Raw genomic sequence first — 20,788 nt, 5'->3', positions numbered from 1 at the left:
TATTATCATTAAATTTATCATAAATCTCGTTCCATATTTGTTTGTCCAACATAAATCACTGTGGAGTGTGACTTCTCTCATTTCCAATGGTGACGTAAAAGAAATACATCAAGATGACATATGCAATTACCTCTGTGGAACCTTCAAAGTCATATGGTCAAAGAAAGATTAGTGGTTTTTTTTTTTTAAATTAGGAAGAGAATCTGAGAGAGTAAATTTAAATTTATTTAAAAATAAAGTATAAAGAAAATAAGGTTATTTAAATTTATTAAAATTTGTGAAGGTTGTGGTATTATTTTGGAAGAATTTTTTATTTTTTCAAAAAGTATATAATGTAGGTTAACAAATTTATCTTTATATTTAAAAGTATTTGAATAATAAAGAAATTAATTATTTATATATTATTTTTTATAATTAATAATGTTATTATCATATAAATTTATTTCTTAATATAAATAATATTTTTTTTATTAATTATTTTTTTTATTAATAATATTAATGGTATTTTATCATGAATTGGATTAGCTTAAAGACTACAAAATTTAAAATTTACAAGTTATTTTGATATTTCTGTGAATATTCAAAAGTAACAAACATCAATATAAAATATAAAGATAATCCATTTTGTATGTGAAACAATATATTATTTCATTTAAATTTGTATCAAAATCGATTATACATTTCTTTAACTTCAATTCTTCAGAGAATCAATTCTCCTTCATGAATGAATATTCTGATTAAAAAACAATTTCGTAAAAGTGTTGACCATGTGCAAATGTGCAAAGACTTGACCATGCTACAACACATTTTTTCTATACATTAACCAATTGCATTCATCAACCATACTAATCAATTTCGCATAAAAAACGACATTTTCCAACAACTTTCACCTTCATTTCTGCCAAAAAAATTTCCCATCATCACCTTCAATTCCTTGTTGCTATGAAATATTGCATTAACTACACTTCCCTATTTATCTTTATTCTTTATATTTTCTTCCATAACTATGAAATAAACACAATTATCACTATCAAACAACACTAAAATATCAGAAAGAGAGAGATAGAACAAATAAAAAAGAAAATAAAACATCTTTTATTAAGTTATAATCAAAACATAATAAGAATTATCTCTTTAAACATATGTATTTCACCTAAATTTGAAAGAATAATACTTGTAATTTTTAAGTTTTGGAAATAATAAGAGTAAATAGGTTTTTTTTTTTTTTTCAATAGTGAATATGTACGATTTAGTCCAACTAAAATCATCGAATTTGCTAATTAGATACCAATTTAGATTTTACCAATTGGTTTCTAAATTGATGTCTAATTAGCAATCAAGGTTGGTGTCCAAATTTAGAATCTAAATAATTGATAGCAAAAACCTTGGTGGTTAATTAGACATCAATTTAGAAACCATCTAATAATAATACAAACTAATTTAGAAACCAACATTATTTTAGTCTCTAATTTAGTAACTATAGCAACTAATTATTTTTTGTCTCTAAAAATTGGTTTCTATTTCATGATTTTCTTGTACTGAAAATAACAAAATTAAAATACTTTATTGCTGCTCATTAAAAAGGAAAATGATACTTTGACAATCCTTGAATTGTATACAACTCTTGATGTGATGAATTTAAAAATAAATATATATAATAAAAGATAAATTTAGAATTAAATGATATGAAAAATATTAAAATAATAATATTGAAAGTTGTAATGTAATTGTATAAAATTTGTAAGTTATCGATGTATCATTACCCAATAAAAAAAATTATTCCCATTAAAAAATTGTGTTCATACTTACTGCGGTTTGAAAAACCTCTTCTATGTGTCTCACTCTCTAGTAGACTAGATTAATAAATCCCTTCTAAAATTATAGTGTCACTTTTTTGCTTATTTATATACTCAAGTGTGGTTCTCATGCATTTTTTTAATTGGTAAACATTAGTTTAATAAAAATATCTTTTAAATTATGAGAGAGTACCTTATTACAGTAAATGAAGATGAATATTCCTTGTCTAATGTGATACTTTAATGTAGCGTACGTAATCACACGTAATCGTAATGAAGAAAGAGAGGTTTTGATGAACCCTAATTGTAGAGAAAAATAAATATAAAAGAAACTTGTATTCACTTGTATATTAGAGAGTAAAATACATGGTGTATATATAAGAAAAAGATTAAGACCTAGCTGAAACAGAAAAGAAAAGTTGGGCCAAACAAACAAAGCCCAATAATTTAAAATAGAAAATTAAATATATTAACACCCCCTCAAGCTGGGGAGTAGATATTTATCAGGCCCAACTTGGATTTGAGAGTAGAGAATTGTGCGGAAGTAAGGGCTTGGTGAATATGTCAGCAACTTGCATTGCAGAAGTAATGGGCAGTAGTTTGAGGAGACCAAAGTTAAGTTTTTCACGAACTAGGTGGCAATCAATGTCTATGTGTTTGGTTCGTTCATGAAAAACTTGATTGGAAGCTATTTGTAGGGCATATTTGTTGTCACAATACAGGGTTGCAGGTTGGAGAGAGGAAGATGTAAATCCTGAAGGAGGTAAGACAACTATTGTAACTCACATGTGGTGGTGGCAAGGGCTCTATACTCGGCTTCAGAGGAGCTGCAGGAGATAGTTGACTGCTTCTTTGATTTCCATGATATTAGGGAGTCTCCTAAGTAGATGGAATATCCAGTGACAGATTTGCGTGTGGTAGGACATGTTGCCCAGTCAGAGTCACTAAAACCACAGAGGTGAAGTGAACTAGTGTGAGAAAAATATAGTCCTTTACCAGGGGTGCCCTTGAGGTAATGCAAAAGACGTGAGACAGCTTGCTGATGATGAGTTGTGGGTGCAGATATGAATTGGCTTAAATTGTGGACAGCGAAGGCTATGTCTGGTCGCGTGTTGGTTAAGTAGGAGTCTTCTGTATTGGGAAGTGGCATCAGCATCGAGAGGTGAGCCTTGGTCGGGAGAGAGACGGGAGGTGTGAGTCATAGGAGTGGCCACAGGTGCAGAGTCAAGCATGCCAGTTTCTTGAAGGAGATCAAAAGTATACTTGCATTGACTTAAATGAAGACCAGTACTGTTGCGAGCAATTTCCAGTCCCAAAAAGTAAGTGAGATTACCTAAATTTTTTATCTTGAAGTGATGGTGAAGGGATGCACTAATTGTATTGATTTCCTCCGTGTCATCACCAGTTAAGACCAAGTCATCAACATAAACAAGAATAACAGTGAGTTTATCATTATTATATTTAAGAAAAAGAGAGTGATCAGCAACAGAAATAGAGTAATTATTTGATAAAAGAAAAGTAGAAAGTTTGGTGTACCATTGGCGACCAGCTTGACGAAGGCCATACAAAGACCGTTGAAGCTTGCAAACATGCTGGGGAGAAGGAAGAGAGAGGCCAGGTGGGGGGGTCATGTATACCTCTTCATGGAGATCACCATGAAGAAATGCATTATTGACATCAAGTTGTTTTAAATCCAATTTTTGGTAGTGGCAATAGCAAGGAGAAGGCGGAGGGTAGTGAGTTTAGCAACAGGTGCAAAAGTGTCTAAGAAATCAAGTCCTTCAAGTTGGGTAAACCCTTTGGCAACAACTCTAGCTTTGTGGCGCTCAATAGTGCCATCAGAATGGTATTTGATTTTATATACCCATTTACAACCAATAGTTTTCTTTTCTAGAGGGAGAGGGGTAAGTTGCCAAGTATTGTTAGCAGTAAGAGCTTGAAGCTCATCTTGCATGGCAGATTGCCAAGAAGCATGTTTGGAGGCTTCGTTATATGTCCGAGGTTCAGGATTAGAATTGATAGAGGAAATAACATTTCTAAAATTGGAAGATAAGGAATTGTAAGACAAGTAATTATGAATAGGATATCTACTACTTACAGTGTTGGTTGCAGTGTGGAAATCTGCAAGATAGGCAGGTTGTCGGTGAGGACGAGCTGATCTTCTTGGAAATTGGGGTGAGATGCTTCCTGGAGATGCAGGCGGTGATAATTCTGATGGAGGTGCAATGTTGGATGCAGAAGCAGAGGCACTATTTGTTGGAAGATCATAGGATAATGAGGCTGGTGGAGGGACAGTATTGGGTGCAGAAGTAGAGGCACATGGCTCGACAGGAGGTGCAGTATAAGAAAAAAAATTAAAAGCATAATTATATGCATTAGAAATAGGGAGAGATAAAGTGTTAGGGTCCTTAGGCAAGCCACTGTCCACTTTATATGGAAAGTGGTTTTCATGAAAGATTACATGTCTTGATATCTCTATGCTATGAAACTTTAAATTTAAGATAATATAACCTTTTGTATTTTGCGGGAAGCCAAGAAAAATACCTTTGATAGATCTATCATCTAGTTTTTTCCTATGTGCAGTAATGGTACTAACATAACATAGACAACCAAACACTTTTAGAAAGGAAATGTCATATGTTTTCCAAACAACTTTTCATGAGGAGTGATGTTATTAAGTAATGGAGTAGGAATAGCCTTTATTAAGAAAACAACATGATTTACAGCAAATTCCCAAAAAATAGGAGGAAGATTTGCTTGAAAAAGTAAAGCCCGAGTTACATTTAGTATGTGTTGATGTTTACGTTCTACAATGCCATTTTGTTGTGGTGTTTCAACACAAGATTTTTGATGTATAATTCCCTTTGAAACATAAAAATTTGACATAGCAAATTCAACACCATTGTCAGTACGAATCGTTTTGATATTAGTTTTGAAATGATTTTGAACGAAAACAGTGAAGTTAATGATGTGTTGACGCACTTCAGATTTGTTATGCAGCAGAATAACCCAAGTATAACGTGAGTAATCATCAACAATAGTCAAGAAATAACGAAAACCTTGCATAGAAATTATGGAACATGGTCCCCAAATATCAAAGTGTACAAGATCAAAAATAGCAGAGGTAACAGTATTACTTAAAGTGAAAGGAAGTTTTCTTTGTTTTGCACGACTACAAGTGTCACATACATGATGAGTATCAACATTAATAAAAGAGTATTGTTTGCTTAAGACATGTAATCTTTCATGTGAAGGGTGTCCTAGTCTATAATGACATAGTGTTTTGTCTGTGATATTACAATTAATAAAAGGAGCAAAACAATGCGGTTTAGAACAACTAGAAGCAGGCAAGGTAGTGACAAGGTACAAGCCAGCGGTGGCTTTAACTGTACCAATCCTCTCTTGGGTGAGATTGTCTTGTATAATGCAGTGGGTTGAAGTGAAAGTTAAAGTGCATTTAAGTTGGTGTGTGAGTTTAGAAACAGATATTATGTTTAATTGAAAATGAGGCACGTATAACACATCAGACAAATAAAACTTATCAGAAAAACGTACTAAACCAAAATATGTGGCATAAACAGTTTAGCCATTTGGAAGACTAATTAAGACAGATTTAATTTTAGTATAAGTACTAAAAACGTTCAAATTGTGACAAACATGATCAGTGGCACCAGAATCAATAATCCAAGATTCTTTTATAGAAGATAGTGAAGAGAGAAACTTACTTGTTGAAGAATGATCAGTATTGGAGATTTTAAATCCGTAGAGATAGTGCCGACTTGATTAATTTGAGTGTGAGGGGCAAGATCCCCAAGGTTTTGCTGACGCAAAATGTTGGTAAGGAATTGGCACTGTTGTGATGTAAGTTGAATCCCCTTTACATCCTGTTCTTTAGGAAAAAGCTCAGAAAAAGTGTCAGTAGTAATCATATTATTGGCTTGGAATGTCCAATTGGTGAATTTGTAGCCAGGAGGAAACCCATGCTTTTTATAACAGGTGTCGACAGTGTAGCCAAGACGACTACAAAAAGTGCAGACTTTTCTAGTAAAAGAAAACTTTGAGGTTTTAACATTACCAGAAGGAAAACCCACTTTGCGAAAACAAACAGCCTCAGTATGACCATATTTGCCACAAAAATTGCATGTAATAGTATGACTACTATTAAGACTATGAAGACTAGGGTTTTCATTAAACATTGCCTAAAATATTTTTAAAACCAATAAAGATTTTGAAAGAGAACAGAAAAAAAAAAAAACCAAGAACAGCAAAGAGGGAAATAAAAATCAGAGAGAAGCGCAGCAGAACTCTTCTTTCGAAGAGCTCTGATACCATATTACAGTAAATGAAGATGAATATTCCTTGTCTGATGTGATACTTTAATGTAGCGTACGTAATCACACGTAATCGTAATGAAGAAAAAGAGGTTTTTGATGAACCCTAATTGTAGAGAAAAATAAATATAAAAAAAACTTTTATTCACTTGTATATTAGAGAGTAAAATACATGGTGTATATATAAGAAAAAGATTAAGATCTAGTTGAAACAGAAAATGAAAGTTGGTATGAGAAACAAAAAGAGATAATTCTAATTGAGTTAATCATGGTTAGTTTAGACTTAAGCATGTGAACAAACTTTATTCATAGGAAATTATCTTCCACAGCCATTTACACTTTGATACAGGGCATTAAACAACTTCTCACAAAAGTAACAGAAATCACAAAACGAAAATGAAAATCTAGATGAAAATTACACAATTCATTCCTCCCGAAATAGATGAATTCAAAGGCTGGGTAGCAAACTAACGTCCAACAGTTATAAAGCTGTGAGTGAAAGGTAGCGACTGCATGGACTGAGAATTAATTTGTTGTGAATCTGTAACTAGAGGAAGATGGTCATGCATATCAAGTGGAAGCTCTGGCAATGGCGCTTCTAGCTCAAGAACTTTTATTACTTGTGCAGCCTTTGGCCTTTCCTTGTCATTAGGGTTAGTACACCACAACCCCACAATGATCAAGCTTCTCATTTCATCCACATCAAACTCCTTGTTCAATCTCTCATCAACAACATCCATCACATTCCCTTCCACATAATGCTGCCACACCCAGTTCGTGAGAGGCACATGAAACTCTCCATCTTTGTAAGTCCTCCTTCCACATGCAATCTCAAGAGCCACTACCCCAAAACTATAAATGTCTGATTGCTTACTAGCCCTACCTCCGTTGATATATTCCGGGGCAAGGTAACCGTATGTCCCCACCACTCCTGTCATTTGAGTCCTCAACCTTGGATCCACAAACTTTGCCATTCCAAAATCTCCAAGCTTTGTGCTAAAATCAGTGTCCAACAACACATTTGCTGACTTAATATCCCTGTGAAGAACACACTGCTCCGCATCTTCATGAAGATAACGAACTGCTGCAGCCACTCCTAATGCTACCTTGTACCTGTGGAGAGAATTGTGATGAAACGAGAGAATTCAGAAGAGTAAAAGGTTTCAGTTGAATAAGACAATTACTCTATTACAAGAAAGTAGGATGTAATTAATATGTATATGATGCAAGAAAATTAAATGCACGCTTGCTTATGTGTTTTTATGATGTATTTTCTTATTTTCACGTTCAAAGCAACAAAAGATGGAGAAGTTATTCTTTTAGCTTGGGGTGGATAGTCCACTGGTTTCAGATGTGTTGTCAAACACATGATAATTACTATATTATTAAGTGATGGGGAACAGTCTGTTCTTGAAATATATTATGTTTCCAACAGATAATAAAATATATTCAAGAACATGAATTGTATGTAACTTACCTAACATCCCAGGTCAAAGGTTTTTTGTCCCCAAAGAGATGAGTGTCGAGGCTTCCATTAGGCATGTACTCAAAAAGCAACAAAAACTCACCTTCCTCGTGGCACCACCCTACGAACTGGACCAAGTTTCTGTGTATAAGACGGCTTATAACCCTAACCTCATTGATGAAAACTCTCTCTGAATTTCCGAAGTTAGCAAAAATCCTTTTCACAGCAACAAGCCTTCCTAAATAACTCAGAAGCCCTTTGTAAACCTGTCCCGAGGCTCCTCGTCCAAGCTTTCTGTCATCTGCGAATTCGTTGGTGGCTGCAACTAGTTCTTTGTAATCAAACCTTCGTGGTATAGTTGCCCTATCCAAGTCAAACTTAACCGAGTTGGCTCCACCTTCACCCTCATTACTCGTATCAACCTTATCCCTTCTTTTCCTCCTGATCATGATCCAAACTGCAATACTCGCAACCACGACCACCAAGACCGTTGAAGAAGTCGCCACAGCAACTACCAAAACGTTTTGTTTTCGGTTCCCCTCACCGGAGGAATTGTCCATAGCATCGGAATTCAACGTTGAACTAAACTCCCACGAGTAAATAACGTTGTGCTCAGTTAAGTCGCCTGTTGAAGCAGAGAACCCAACATCCACCCACTCGGGTAGAATTTCCATGAGGTCAATCTTGTAAGAAAGTGAAGAATTGGAGTGTGAATTTGCCGTTCCGTTGAAGGACCAAGCCACAAAGAGGGTCTTGTCGGAAGCAGTGTAGGTTATCAAAACGTTACATTTCTTTCCCAGGTTTTTGTCAATGTCTAACTTGGCAAAAGCCACGGATTTGAGCGAGTTATCGTCTATGCCAACGTGCTGCATGGGTGGGTCAATGGTGCCATTAAGTGTGTCAAACTCAACCGCGAGGACGTGGTTATGGGGAATAAAGGTGTTGGAGGTGGTGTTGAATAGGGCAAAAGTGCCACCAGCTGCGTTGGGAGGAATCTGGTAGCCATGAGGGGCCATGTAGAAGGCGAAACCGTCAGCATAGGTACCGTTGGTGGCTCTGTCAATGGTGAAAGTGAAGCGTGTGGTGAAGTCTGTGAGAACACTCGAAGATGCGTCCCACAGGTGCAGAGGTTTTGCGTACAAAGCTCTTCCAACGCGGTAAAGATAGTCCACAATGTTGAGTTGTATGGTGCCGTTGGTGGCTTGGCCATCACCCACGTATGCCATGGTTTTTTCACTCTCAGGGTCGTTGAAGTTTGTTATGTTGAAATTTAGTGATTCTACAGTTTTAAGGAAAGGAGGATGAAAAGCCAGTAGAAGAACAAAAGCTGTAACCTTCTCTAGCAACCTCATTCTGAGTAAGGCTTGAGACAAGGGGAAGAACAGTTGTAGCTAGAATTGATATGAATGGAGCTTGATGTTTAGATATATATATACCTCGACCTTTACTTAAATACTATATCAAAACTCAATCAAAGGAGTGTAGTATATGAATTACATGTTGTAATCACTTTCTCGTTCTTTTTTCATTTTAAACGTTAAATACTACTATTTTTTCTCTGTCATTTAGCTTGGAATGTCAATTGAATAGTATCGAATATATTGATTTGTCTCATTTTTCTACTTTGACAAGTTAGACAACGAAAAAAAGCTAATTAGTTTAATTAAAAAGATTGTATAAATCATGTAAACATTTCTGGTAGAAAGAAATGTTTTGGAATTGGTTCGTTTAAAGAGGTTTCTGTCTCATTGTATCCCTTCTTCTATATTGGCATGTTCTGCATCAACGTATACCTACTGCTATATGTATGTGTTGTTTTGGTTTGTGGTTTATTTGGGAATGCATTGTAAACTTCATAATATCTTCTTTTACGTTGTGAGAAGGTTTTGAATATTTGGAGTTGTTTATAATGTTATATAAATTGGATGGAAAGTGACAGTTGATATCCGTTTCATTTTGGCAATTGTGAAGGTGTTCAGAATTATCTTATTCTTACGTGATATTAGTATTTATGCTTTAGTGCATATTTTTTTGGCTATATGGCTATCCGTAATAGTTTAATATGGTGTAATAAGAAATCTATTCTTTGGAATCAGCTTAATGCCATTAGTAAATAGAGTATTTCAATCTTTGGGTACTATAAGGTTAATTTAGTTAAGGGTTTAGGTGTAGTATAAGGTTAATTTAGTTAAAAATTCAAGTTGTAAATTGGAAATGAGAAGATAAATAAGAAGAAAAGGTGATAAATTTATTGTTGTGAGATTTTGAATTTTTAGTGATTTCTTAAAGAAAAACATCTTTGCTCATGGTTTGGCCAATTAGACTTTTATATGGTTTGGTGTTAACTTATGGCAAAATTTCTTTGGTTAAGTATTTCTAAAAGGGAAAATACAAGTTTGACATATTTAGTTTATAAAAATAAACATAAATACAATTTTAAAGTAGAATAATAATATTAGAGGTTATTAAGTGGAAGTGTGAAAAAACTAGTGCAAAAGTATCATTGTCCTTCTAAAAGAATGGTTTATTCAAGTATAGGCATTTCTTGATTTCTATGATTGAGTTTTGGTTTAATGTTCTTATGCAATGATATTCTTTTACCTTTAATATTTATTTACAAAAATAATACTTTTAACAATCCTAAAAAAAATACAACCATCTTGCAACCAACTTTAATAATATAACAATATATATTAAATTTTAAATTAAAAATAAAATAAATATAAGTAAAATATTATTATTTTAAATTTTCAAATGAGTATTTTTTATTTGATGGATATTAAAATATCATTATTTATTTATTTATTTATTTATTATAATTGAACTAAAAGTCTTCATTCACATCTTAGATCCACTAAACAAATTCCCATGACAAAAAGTGATAATTGGGCCCGCGGCGGCAACATTTAACTAGTCCGAGATATCTGCATACCCACGAGCCATTATTTTTTTTTTATCTGTTTGGAGTTTTTTTATTAGATTACAAATCTTATTTTGATTTATCATTAAAATTTAATACTAAAAAAATGTGTAATAATAAAATTTGATGTAGGAAGAAAATTGTAATTTGCATAAAAAAGATTTTATATTAAAGTTATTATAGTTACATAATCATAAAATGATATTTATTTACATGTAAAATTAGTACTTTTCACATTTTTAAATATGAGTATAAAATATTTTTAGATTTAAATTGCAAGTATGTTTATTATATTAATAGATTATATATTTAATTTTAGTAGTTTAAATCCATTATATAAAATTTTAAAGGTATAATACTTAAATAATAAATTTGGTAATGCGTAAGAAATAGTTATATAAATGATGTTATATAAATTAGTCAAAATAGTAATTAATTATTTTTATTTTTAAAATTAATTTTTATTTAATATTTTTTTAGTAGTAAACTTGTATATTTAAAATATGTAATTATAGTTAAACTTACTAAAAGTAAAAATTATATATGATTTGATGTTATTATCTTATAAAAAAATTTCTTTGGTTAATTTTTTCTAGAAGTGGGATCTAAATATAGGTTTTTCTTTATTCTTATGTTATGAGTTTTGGTTTATGTAATGTTATTTATTTATCTTTAATAATATTTTTAACAGGATGCAAATGATGTACACATGGAAATATCTTAAATTAGAATATCATAATCCATAATGACGTGACACTTTATATAAATAATTCACATGTTATTTTTTTATTATAATGAAATCAAAAGTCTTCACTCACATCATATGAACTACTAAATAAATTCCCTTGAGCTAAAGTGTTAATTGGGCCCACGGCGGCAATTAATTTTAATGTTTAAAAAGATACTTCCAGATAGAAAAATATTTGTAGTAGAGATAATTACATTGACTTCTATAATTTTATTTTTAAGCTATATTTTTTTAAGTTGTGAAATAAAGTATGTCATTCGTTGACTATTCTACTGGGTTTCTCTTAAGTAAAGACTTAGTTTAATGATAATAAAAAAAAAGATTTAAATTTTTAAGAACAATAAACTTTTATATGTACTTATTAATTTTTAAAATTAAATATTTAATAAACTATAAAATTTTGGTTTTCAAGTTCTTAAAAAAAACTTTATTTTTATTTTATTCCAAATATTATATTATTTTTTTAAAGTGATGTTGAAATATTTTATTTTTCAATTACTTTTATGTCATATCAACCCATAATTTTTTTATTAAATGATTATGTATCATTTTAGTATTTAAATCATAAGATATTTAATACACATAACACTTCAAATTGTGTGACTTTGTGTTTAAATTTTATAAATATATAGGAAGTAAAACTAAGATAATTAATGTAATATATTTATCAGAAATTTTAATATATTAGGTACTTAATTTGAAGAAAAAATTATTGACTATTTAAAATAAAAATAGATCATATTTTATATATTTTTGAAACTTATTTAAGTATAAATAAATTCTTTTGTTTGAGGGGATTCTTCAAATAGATTAAACCATGAACTATAAGAAGACTTATATAAAAGATTATATCATTATCTCTAATCCAAAATCTTTAGATAATATATTTATGCGTATTCTTTTTTATATATTATTCATCTTAGTATTTTAACTTAAATTCACTTTTTACGAAAGTAAATTGGGAGGGATTGGGGTGGAAGAGAACTAATTGGATCAATTTGTTGTTATTCTGAATTATATTAACTCAGTTCCATTCACATATTTAAGGATTCCAATATGAAAAAAAGAAAAGATTAGGAAAGATGTGGGATAACATGCCACAAAAGATTAGGAAGAGGTTGACACCTTGGAAGGATAAACAATTAACCTTTGCTGGAAGAGTTTGTTTGATTAGATTAGTAATCTCAAGTCTTTAACTATTCTTTCTCTCTTTTAAAGCTTCAAGATTGGTAAGAAATAAAATAAGAAAAATATAAAGACAATTCTTGTGAGGGTGGGTGGGTACCGAACAAAATAAAATAGCATAGCTAAAATGGTTTACAATTTGTAAACCCAAAGAATTAGAGTTAGATATTAGACATCTACAAAGCTTTAAAGAAGTTTTAATTGAAAAATGGAAATGGAGTTTTGCAATATTACAGTCTAAATGTGGGAGATGGAGGGAGTTAAACGAGGCACATCAATTCGAATAGTATGATGGAAGGATATAAAGAAAGTATATGGAACAAAACATGAGCAAACATGGTTCGATAACAATATCACTTGGAGGCTAAGAAGGAGACCAAGTGCCAAATTTGGGCAGATAGATGGAATAATAAAATAACATTGGATGAAAATATCATAGGATGTATCGTAATTCAAACATTAAGATGACAATTGCACTAGAAATGGAAAAATGTAACGATAACAAATGGGTGTGAAGCTTCATATGAAGGAGGGATTAGTTTGAGTGGGAGTAATCTCAAGTTGAGTGTCATTCATGCAGGATTTAACAAATGTCTCACCACAATTAAATGGTCAAGATGGCTGGAAGTGGAGGAAGATGAATTAGAAAAGTGTAATCTCAAACATATATATGGATGTTAAGTCCAAGTAGGATAACTTGAAGTTTATGGGTTCAATCCTTTGTAAGTTATGTGTCTTATGTAAAGAATATGAGGAAATTATATTTCTGGATTGCAAGATATTTAGTAGGGCATGGTCTCTATACTATATGGCTAAGTCTGAATAGGATAATTTGAAACGTATGGATTCCAATCCCTTGTAAGTTATGTGTTTTTATGTAAAGAATATGAGAAAATTATATTTCTAGATTGTAAGATATTTAATAAGACATGATCTCTATGTTATAAATGGATGTCTTAAAATAATCATACATAACAAAATTTTGAACACAAATAAAAATATAATATTAAAAACAATGTGGACGGCATTAATAAGAGATGTATAAGATCATAAAAATATGTAATATTTAAGAATTTCATAATATTGACTATAAAATTGACTAGGAGGAAATTCTAGAAAACTACACCATTGAAAATCTAGGTTTAGATTAAAAATAGATCTCAAAAGATAATACTTTGATTGGGACAATACTTTCAAGAGTAGCCACTACACAAAAGATCTTTCAAGAACCACACAATCAACAACAAAAATCAGTACAAAATATGACAAGTGCAAGGCAATTGTGATGATGAAGAACAACAATTCGTCTGCTGTTATTAGTTTATTAAAAAACTTTGTTAGATTACTCAAATCAGATTTTTATTCATTGGATGCTTCTCTATAATGGTTTAAATGTACTGTGTTTGGATATTTCGTTGTTATTTATTTATTTATTATTATTAATAAATAATTTGTTGTAGATCAAACACATGTCCGATTAAATTTATCATAAATATTTGAGTGAGTTTGGTTCCATATTTTTGTTTGTCCAACTTAAATCAGTGTGGAGTGTGACTTCTCTGTCCACTCTGAATACAATGATGGCGTAAAAGAAAAGGTTGAGACGGAAATGATGAAGATGACATAATGCAGTCTCAATTATGGAACCTTCCAAGTCATATGGTAAACGAAAACAAAGACCAAGACTTTGTTGTGAAGATGTATAACCCTCCAAATAATCTCCTCCACTGCCCATGTGCAAAGACTTCACTATTACACAACACACTTTTTTTCTATGCATTAACCAATTGCATTCACCAACTATACTAATCAATTCTGCATAAAAAAGGACATTTTCCAATAACTTTTCACCTTCATTTCTGCCAAATTTTCCATCATCGCCTTCAATTCATTGCTGTTAAATGTTGCATGCTCAATAATTTTTAAACTTCCCTTTAACTACACTTCCCTTTAACTACACTTCCCTATTTATCTTTATTCTTTATATTTTCTTCCAACACATTCTATAAACACAATTCTCACTATCAAACACCACCAAAATATCAGAGAGAGAGAACAAATAAAAAAGAAAAATAAAACGTCTTATATTAAGTTATAATCAAAATATAATAAAAAGTATCTCTTCAAATATCTATATTTCACCTAATTTCGAAAGACAAAATTTTAAGTTTTTGATAAATATCTATATTTCCTTAACAATAGTCTTCTCCTCAATGGTGGATAAAATTGCATATATTATTGTTAAGTGCAAACTTACGATAATATTATAATTATCTAGACTTTGATAACAATCGAATACCTTTGAAGGCTCAATCATGATGGTGGAGAGACTTGTTTAAAGTATGTAGCGAGGGAGGAGGTGAATGATTGTTTCAAAAAACAATAGGTTGGAAAGTAGGAGCTAGAGATAAGGTTAGGTTCTGGGAGGATGTGTGGATTGACAACCTTAACCTAAAAACAGCGTTTCCTAGAATGTATTCTTAAATCAGGGACAAAAGGTGGGACAAGTAGGTTCATGGGAAGGATCACAATGACAGTGGAGGTTAGGTTGGAGGCGTGGTAGGTTCAAATAGCTAGAGATAAGGCTAGGTTCTGGGAGGATGTGTGGATTGACAACCTTAACCTAAAAACAACGTTTCCTAAAATGTATTCTTAAATCAGGGACAAAAGGTGGGACAAGTAGGTTCATGGGAAGGATCACAATGGCAATGGAGGTTAGGTTGGAGGCATGGTAGGTTCAAATGGAAATCTACGATGGAGGAAGAACTTTTAAGGCACATATCATCAATCAATAGGAATAAGGAGGTGATGGATATCCAGGTGTTGGGGGTGAAGATTCAGGGGTGTTCTCTGTGAAATGAGCGTATTATTGCTTAGCTAATCACGTCAGGTGTCCTCATAACGACATATTATGTTTGTGGATGGCTTAACACTACAAAAAATCATTTATAAAGTGGCGGTTTTAATATGGCGGTTATTAATAACCGCCACAAATTTCCGTATAATATGGCATTTGACTAACTGCCACAATTATCCTTCAAAATATGTCAGTTTAAACTGTCACAATTATCCTTCAGATTTCCTCCATACACCATTCTTTATTATTTCCAATTATTTTTGAAAACATGGTTTGACTAGTCACTCATTCGTGACTCTTCCCTCTCTCCTCCTTTCTCTCTGCTAAACACTGAAACCCTATTGCGAAACCTAGCACTCACTATCCGCCATCGCCGCCTCTGCGCAACCCTCGTCGCGAAACGCTTCGTGCTTCACTCACTCTTCCCTTTCACTCACTCGTGCATCCTATTCGCCATTCACTATCGCGAAACCTAGCGCTCACTATTGCGCCATTGCTGCCATCGGCGCCTCCGTGCAAGCATTTGAAACTTTTGTCCAGGTTTGTGCAAGGAATTAGTGTTGTTGTTCTAGTTTGTCACGGTCTCACTATTGATTTTTAATTTATTGTTGCCTTTTGGAGTGCGTCGGGTTGCTTATTCGAGTCGATCCATATCAAATAGCCATTCACTGCCTTTTCCAAAGGATTCTCGCATCCCCGGTCACATGATGCAATGGTAATCATTCTATACAAACTCTGTTTTGGATCTGCACCTTTGTCTTGGTAGATTCACCAATGGTTAGTGTTTCTCTATTTTAGATGCTGATGCATTTCTCTGCTTTTAGCACTAGTGTGGGGATATATCTGTTCTAATTATTTTTATGGTTTGGATGACTTAATAGTTTATTTTGATAATGTTTTGAAGAATATATGTGTATAAATATAGAAGTGGTTAATAAGTTGGAGAATAGTAAATTAGATAAGGAGAGTAAATTGAGTCAATTGAAATAAGTGATGTGAAGAGTAAATTAAAATATGAGCAAATAGTCAGGTTGGTAGATTGAGTCAAATTGAAATAAGTGTATGAAGGTTCAACACCATTGTTGTTGTCAAACTCAAGTCTCGCCTCCTCCATCGAATTTGCAACAGGTTTGTATCTGTTCATCGTTCATTGTTAGTTACCGTTATATGAATCCTATTAACTTCCCTCCCTCGCAGACAAAATATGATCCTCCTAACATTATAGTTCCGAGGACTTATATTGGGAAAAACGTATCCAGAAAATATAAGACCAAATATCTTTACTTTACAGTAAGTATAGTGATGATAATAGTGTGTGGCTTGGTCCATAAATATATATTAGTGTTTTGAAGGATTAAACCTGGTGAGTGACACTGAATTTGTTTTTTTTAATAATAATAATAATAATGCAGCTTCTTGAACTCAACGACATATTTCAAAAGAAATTTTTAACCTATAAGTTATACCATTATTTGTACTTTTTACATTCCACACAAAATCTATGAAATGGGGTGAACACGAATTTTTGTCTCACATCTCAGATCATGTATTTGGGACAAAACCATAGTAATGATGCCTAAGTTCACCCCTCACATATAAGTAAGCAATAAGAGGGAGCCTACAATTTGTTTATGTACTCTTTCTCTCTTTTCTCCTCACTAGCAGACAAAAGACATGGTTTTAAGTTAACAACTTATGGATATTACTATCACCCAATGTGCTCATTACGACATGGAGGGTTTTGCTGGATAGAATTCCAACAAGAGTATGCTTGAGTAGGCGAGGAGTACATATGTTTCTAGAATGAAATGTGTCAGGCTTTGGATGAAATAAACCAACATCTGTTTCTAGAATGCAAAGTTGCACAAAGTGTATGAATTTTGTGCTTCAGGTGGATTGGCATAACGTTTGTTCAACACAATGACTTGAAGTGCCACTTTCAGAATATTTCCATCTGGTACAGATTAGTAACAAACAAAACTTGGTATGGAAGGTATGTGGGCAGCTATAGTAAGGAGTATTTGAGATCAAAGAAATTGTGTTGTATTTAAGGAAGGGGTAGTAGATGCTTAAGAAATTTTCCAGATGGCACAACTCAAATTGTGGTTATGGATGAAACACAGGGTCATTTCATTTCACTACTCGATTGGGTTTTGAACCCTCTTCTTTGCATTAGAATTTAGAGATAAGCTTTAAGGGATTCTATAGCAGATCAAGGCCATGTTGGATGGTCTAATGGTTTATAGGTACAAGGTGTTATGATCAAGAGAAGGGGAATTGAGGTATAAGGGAGTTAAGAGGCAGGAGTTAAGAATTAAATGCAACAACAAGCTATAATGGGACGATTCTTTATGAGTTTGGTGGTGATTGTCCAGTAAGTATAGTTGCCATGCCAAGGAACAATTGCTATTCATTGATTTTGCTATCTAGTTCTGCTAAGGGAAGTGTCCCTGATTCAAAGTAGCAACTATTCTAATCCAATTCTATGGAGAGGTTCATTGGTCTCCTTAATTAGGTGTGGTACGTTAATCCCAACAAAGTATGTGTTATAAATGCTTGGATTACTAAGGATTTATGCAGCAAGAAATGGAATTGGTTAGGGATGGCAAAACGGGTCGGCCCACCCTACACCTGGCCCGCTCCACGTAATGAATGTGGGTTGGATTCTCTGCCCCGCCCCGCATAAGGGCTAGCCCGCAAGTTTGCGGGCTAACTCACATTTAGGTTTTTTTTTTTTTAGAAATTCAATGAAAATGGCTTTTACTTTTTGCTCTTGAAAAATTATAAATATTTTTTCTTCCATTTCAAACATAGTCAAACATCAATAATTAATTAAGATAAAAATCAAATATCAATGATCTTCCATCTCAAAAAAATAAAAATAGCTAATTCAAAAACATTAAACATAAACACCACTACAATAAACTTAGTTAATTCAAAAACATTAATATTCTTCCATTTCAATAACATTGGATGCAGCCTTAGAAGAACTTTTATCCAATTTTTCATAATTATAATATTTCTTATCATCTACATACATTAAAACAATGACAATGAATTAATTAATTTTTCATAAAAATAATACAATAAAAATAAGATCAATTAAAAGGAAACCTAATAAAGTGTGCAGCGTTGGAATGAATGAATATGAATGGAAAAGGAAAACATATTTTTTTAGTCCAACTTGCCACTGTCAAGTCAACACACAAACTTTTTTTTTCTTGTGGGACAGCGGACCAGCCTGTCCCGTGTCGTTGTTGGCCTATGCGGGCTGCAGGTTATGCGGGACGGGTTAAAGCGGGTCAGTGGGTTGAAAAACTAAGTTTGCCCCGCGTTTTTTACTAGCGAGCTGCGGGCCGGCCTCCATGGTCCGTCCTGCTTTGTCATCCCTAGAAATGGTGTGTTGGAGAAGGGTGTGTACACAACACTTTGGACCGAGGTGATGGTAGGGATTTGTTGGGATGGATGCTACTGTGGTCTTGAGATAATGATCTATAGCACAATACCCATATTTACTAAGTTCAAAATCAGAACAAACTAGTCACTTTATATGCTACAGCTCTAAAGTTTGAGCACTTGATTCCACCTCTATATCAGTCTTCAATTGGTCTCTCACTACAATCAATACCTTCATGAACTTCTACATAATTAAACGTTGTTGAAGAACATGCACGGAGATGAAGACTTGGAAATAGCTTTTGGGCCCTGCAGGTGTAGCAGTTGTGTGCATGCATCCTATAAGGACCCATCTCATTATGTAGTTTTCAGCAGCCAGGTTTGAACCATTTCTGTTTTTATCAATTTTGGTTTATGTAATTGGTTTGTGGTGTGGTGGGAAAGCTAAACCTATGGGTGGTGAGGGTATTTGTTATTTTTATACGGGTTGGAACACAAATTGTTCCCTTTTCTTTAATTCATTTTATTATTTGTAGATAAAAAAAATCATTAGTTTTTTTTCACTTTTGACTTGTGATGTTCATGAGTCTTTTTTTAATTGCATCTGCATAATTGTCCTTACCCAAAATTGTCTCCTTCTTCAATTTTCACCAAGACAAATTATTTTCATCGAACTTTTCTATCACATGTTTTGCTAAAATGACTTTAAAATTTACTTATGCATTTCTCATTATAAATAGGATTGTTTAATGAAACAATGACCATAGACCGTGAACCAATACATTGGGTAAGTTTCTAGGAAAGAGAGGTGATTCGTCAATAGACACCCTTAAATACTAAGTTTTTTTTGTCAGACTTTTTCTAGACATACACTTTCAGATTACCATACTATATATCGAGTAACAATAATAATTTCTTTTTGATGAGAAATATCATACTAGTTGTAATCACACAACATACTCAATCTTTCTATAACACTATATAGTGACAATAGTAACGAAATATAATCAAGAACCATGTTCTCATACCACTATTGAATATTAGAGTAACATCATATAAACTCATAACTAAAATAAAAGATATAAAAAAAACAACAAAACAGATATAAACTCATAACTAAAATAAAAGATATAAAAAAACAACAACAAAACAGATAATAGAGAATAATATAATTTGCTAAGTGAAATAAAATTACAATAGTATTTTCTCTATCTCAAAGGAGAAAACAATAATAAGTTTTTAAAATAGGAAAAACAAGTAGAAGGAGAATAGGTTTATCAGTGAAGGCTGTGAGTTAAGTAGACTTGGTAGAGAAGTCGTAGCAGGAGAAGCAAGTTACATGGTGGAGCGTTGAAATCACATGTGGCATAATAAGAAATTTTAAAATTCTCAGATGCCACTACACACAGGGGAGCGAGGGAGAAGATCGGGGTCGGGTCAAAGAGAGGAGCCATGGAAACGGTCGAGATACCAGAGCAATCTATTCACGTTCTTCTTCTCAAACTTTCCTTCTACACACAGGGAGCAGGATATGTTTAAAATATTTCAGAGGTGGGCAAGGGTGAATGAGGTCTTCATATCTCATAGACTCAATAGATGGGGGAGAAGATTTGGTTTCGTGAGATTTTTTGAAGTGGGGAATATGGCTAGAATGGAAAAGGATTTGGATGGTATTTATATAGGAAACTTAAATCTCCATGTTAACATCCCAAAATACAGGAGAGCCGAAGAACTTAAGAGAGATGGGGTGCACAGGGTAGTCACGGAGGTAAGGAAAAAGCAAGATGTTCTCCCGGAGAGGATGAAGAGTAAGGAGGTGTGGAGGGAAAAAAGAGGAAAGGAAAACGGCAGGCACTCAAATGTGAAGAGGTCGTATGCAGATGCAGTAAGATCTACTTCACAAAGTACGTGGAATGGACCTATAGTCAAAACTAAACCACATATCTACCCGTGGATGATGAAGAGTGTGGTGGGTCGTTTGTCTGCTGATCTCAACTTCGACGAGCTGAATGAAGAAATTATCAAGGGGGGAATGAGCATGTTGAAAGTCAGGAATATGGGGGACAACCTGGTCTTGTTAACGTCAAAGA

At 33.0% G+C, this 20,788-nt stretch overlaps 1 protein-coding gene across 1 annotated transcript; it reads right to left on the bottom strand.

Annotated features, from left to right (window-relative positions):
• Positions 1–6,399: 6,399 nt before the first annotated feature.
• LOC137816715 (L-type lectin-domain containing receptor kinase IX.1-like) lies at positions 6,400–9,028 on the bottom strand. Its single transcript, XM_068619987.1, has 2 exons — positions 7,605–9,028; positions 6,400–7,240 (listed from the first exon to the last, which is right to left on the bottom strand). The coding sequence occupies exons 1-2, from the start codon at positions 8,942–8,944 to the stop codon at positions 6,595–6,597; spliced, it is 1,986 nt and encodes a 661-aa protein (XP_068476088.1). The 5' UTR covers positions 8,945–9,028; the 3' UTR covers positions 6,400–6,594.
• Between the last annotated feature and the right edge of the window lie 11,760 nt (positions 9,029–20,788).

The sequence above is a fragment of the Phaseolus vulgaris genome, chromosome 1, assembly GCF_000499845.2.
Source record: "Phaseolus vulgaris cultivar G19833 chromosome 1, P. vulgaris v2.0, whole genome shotgun sequence".
NCBI classification, from domain to species: Eukaryota; Viridiplantae; Streptophyta; class Magnoliopsida; order Fabales; family Fabaceae; genus Phaseolus; species Phaseolus vulgaris.
Note: the sequence above shows the minus strand (reverse complement) of the source record. Positions and strands in the feature narration are given on the sequence as shown.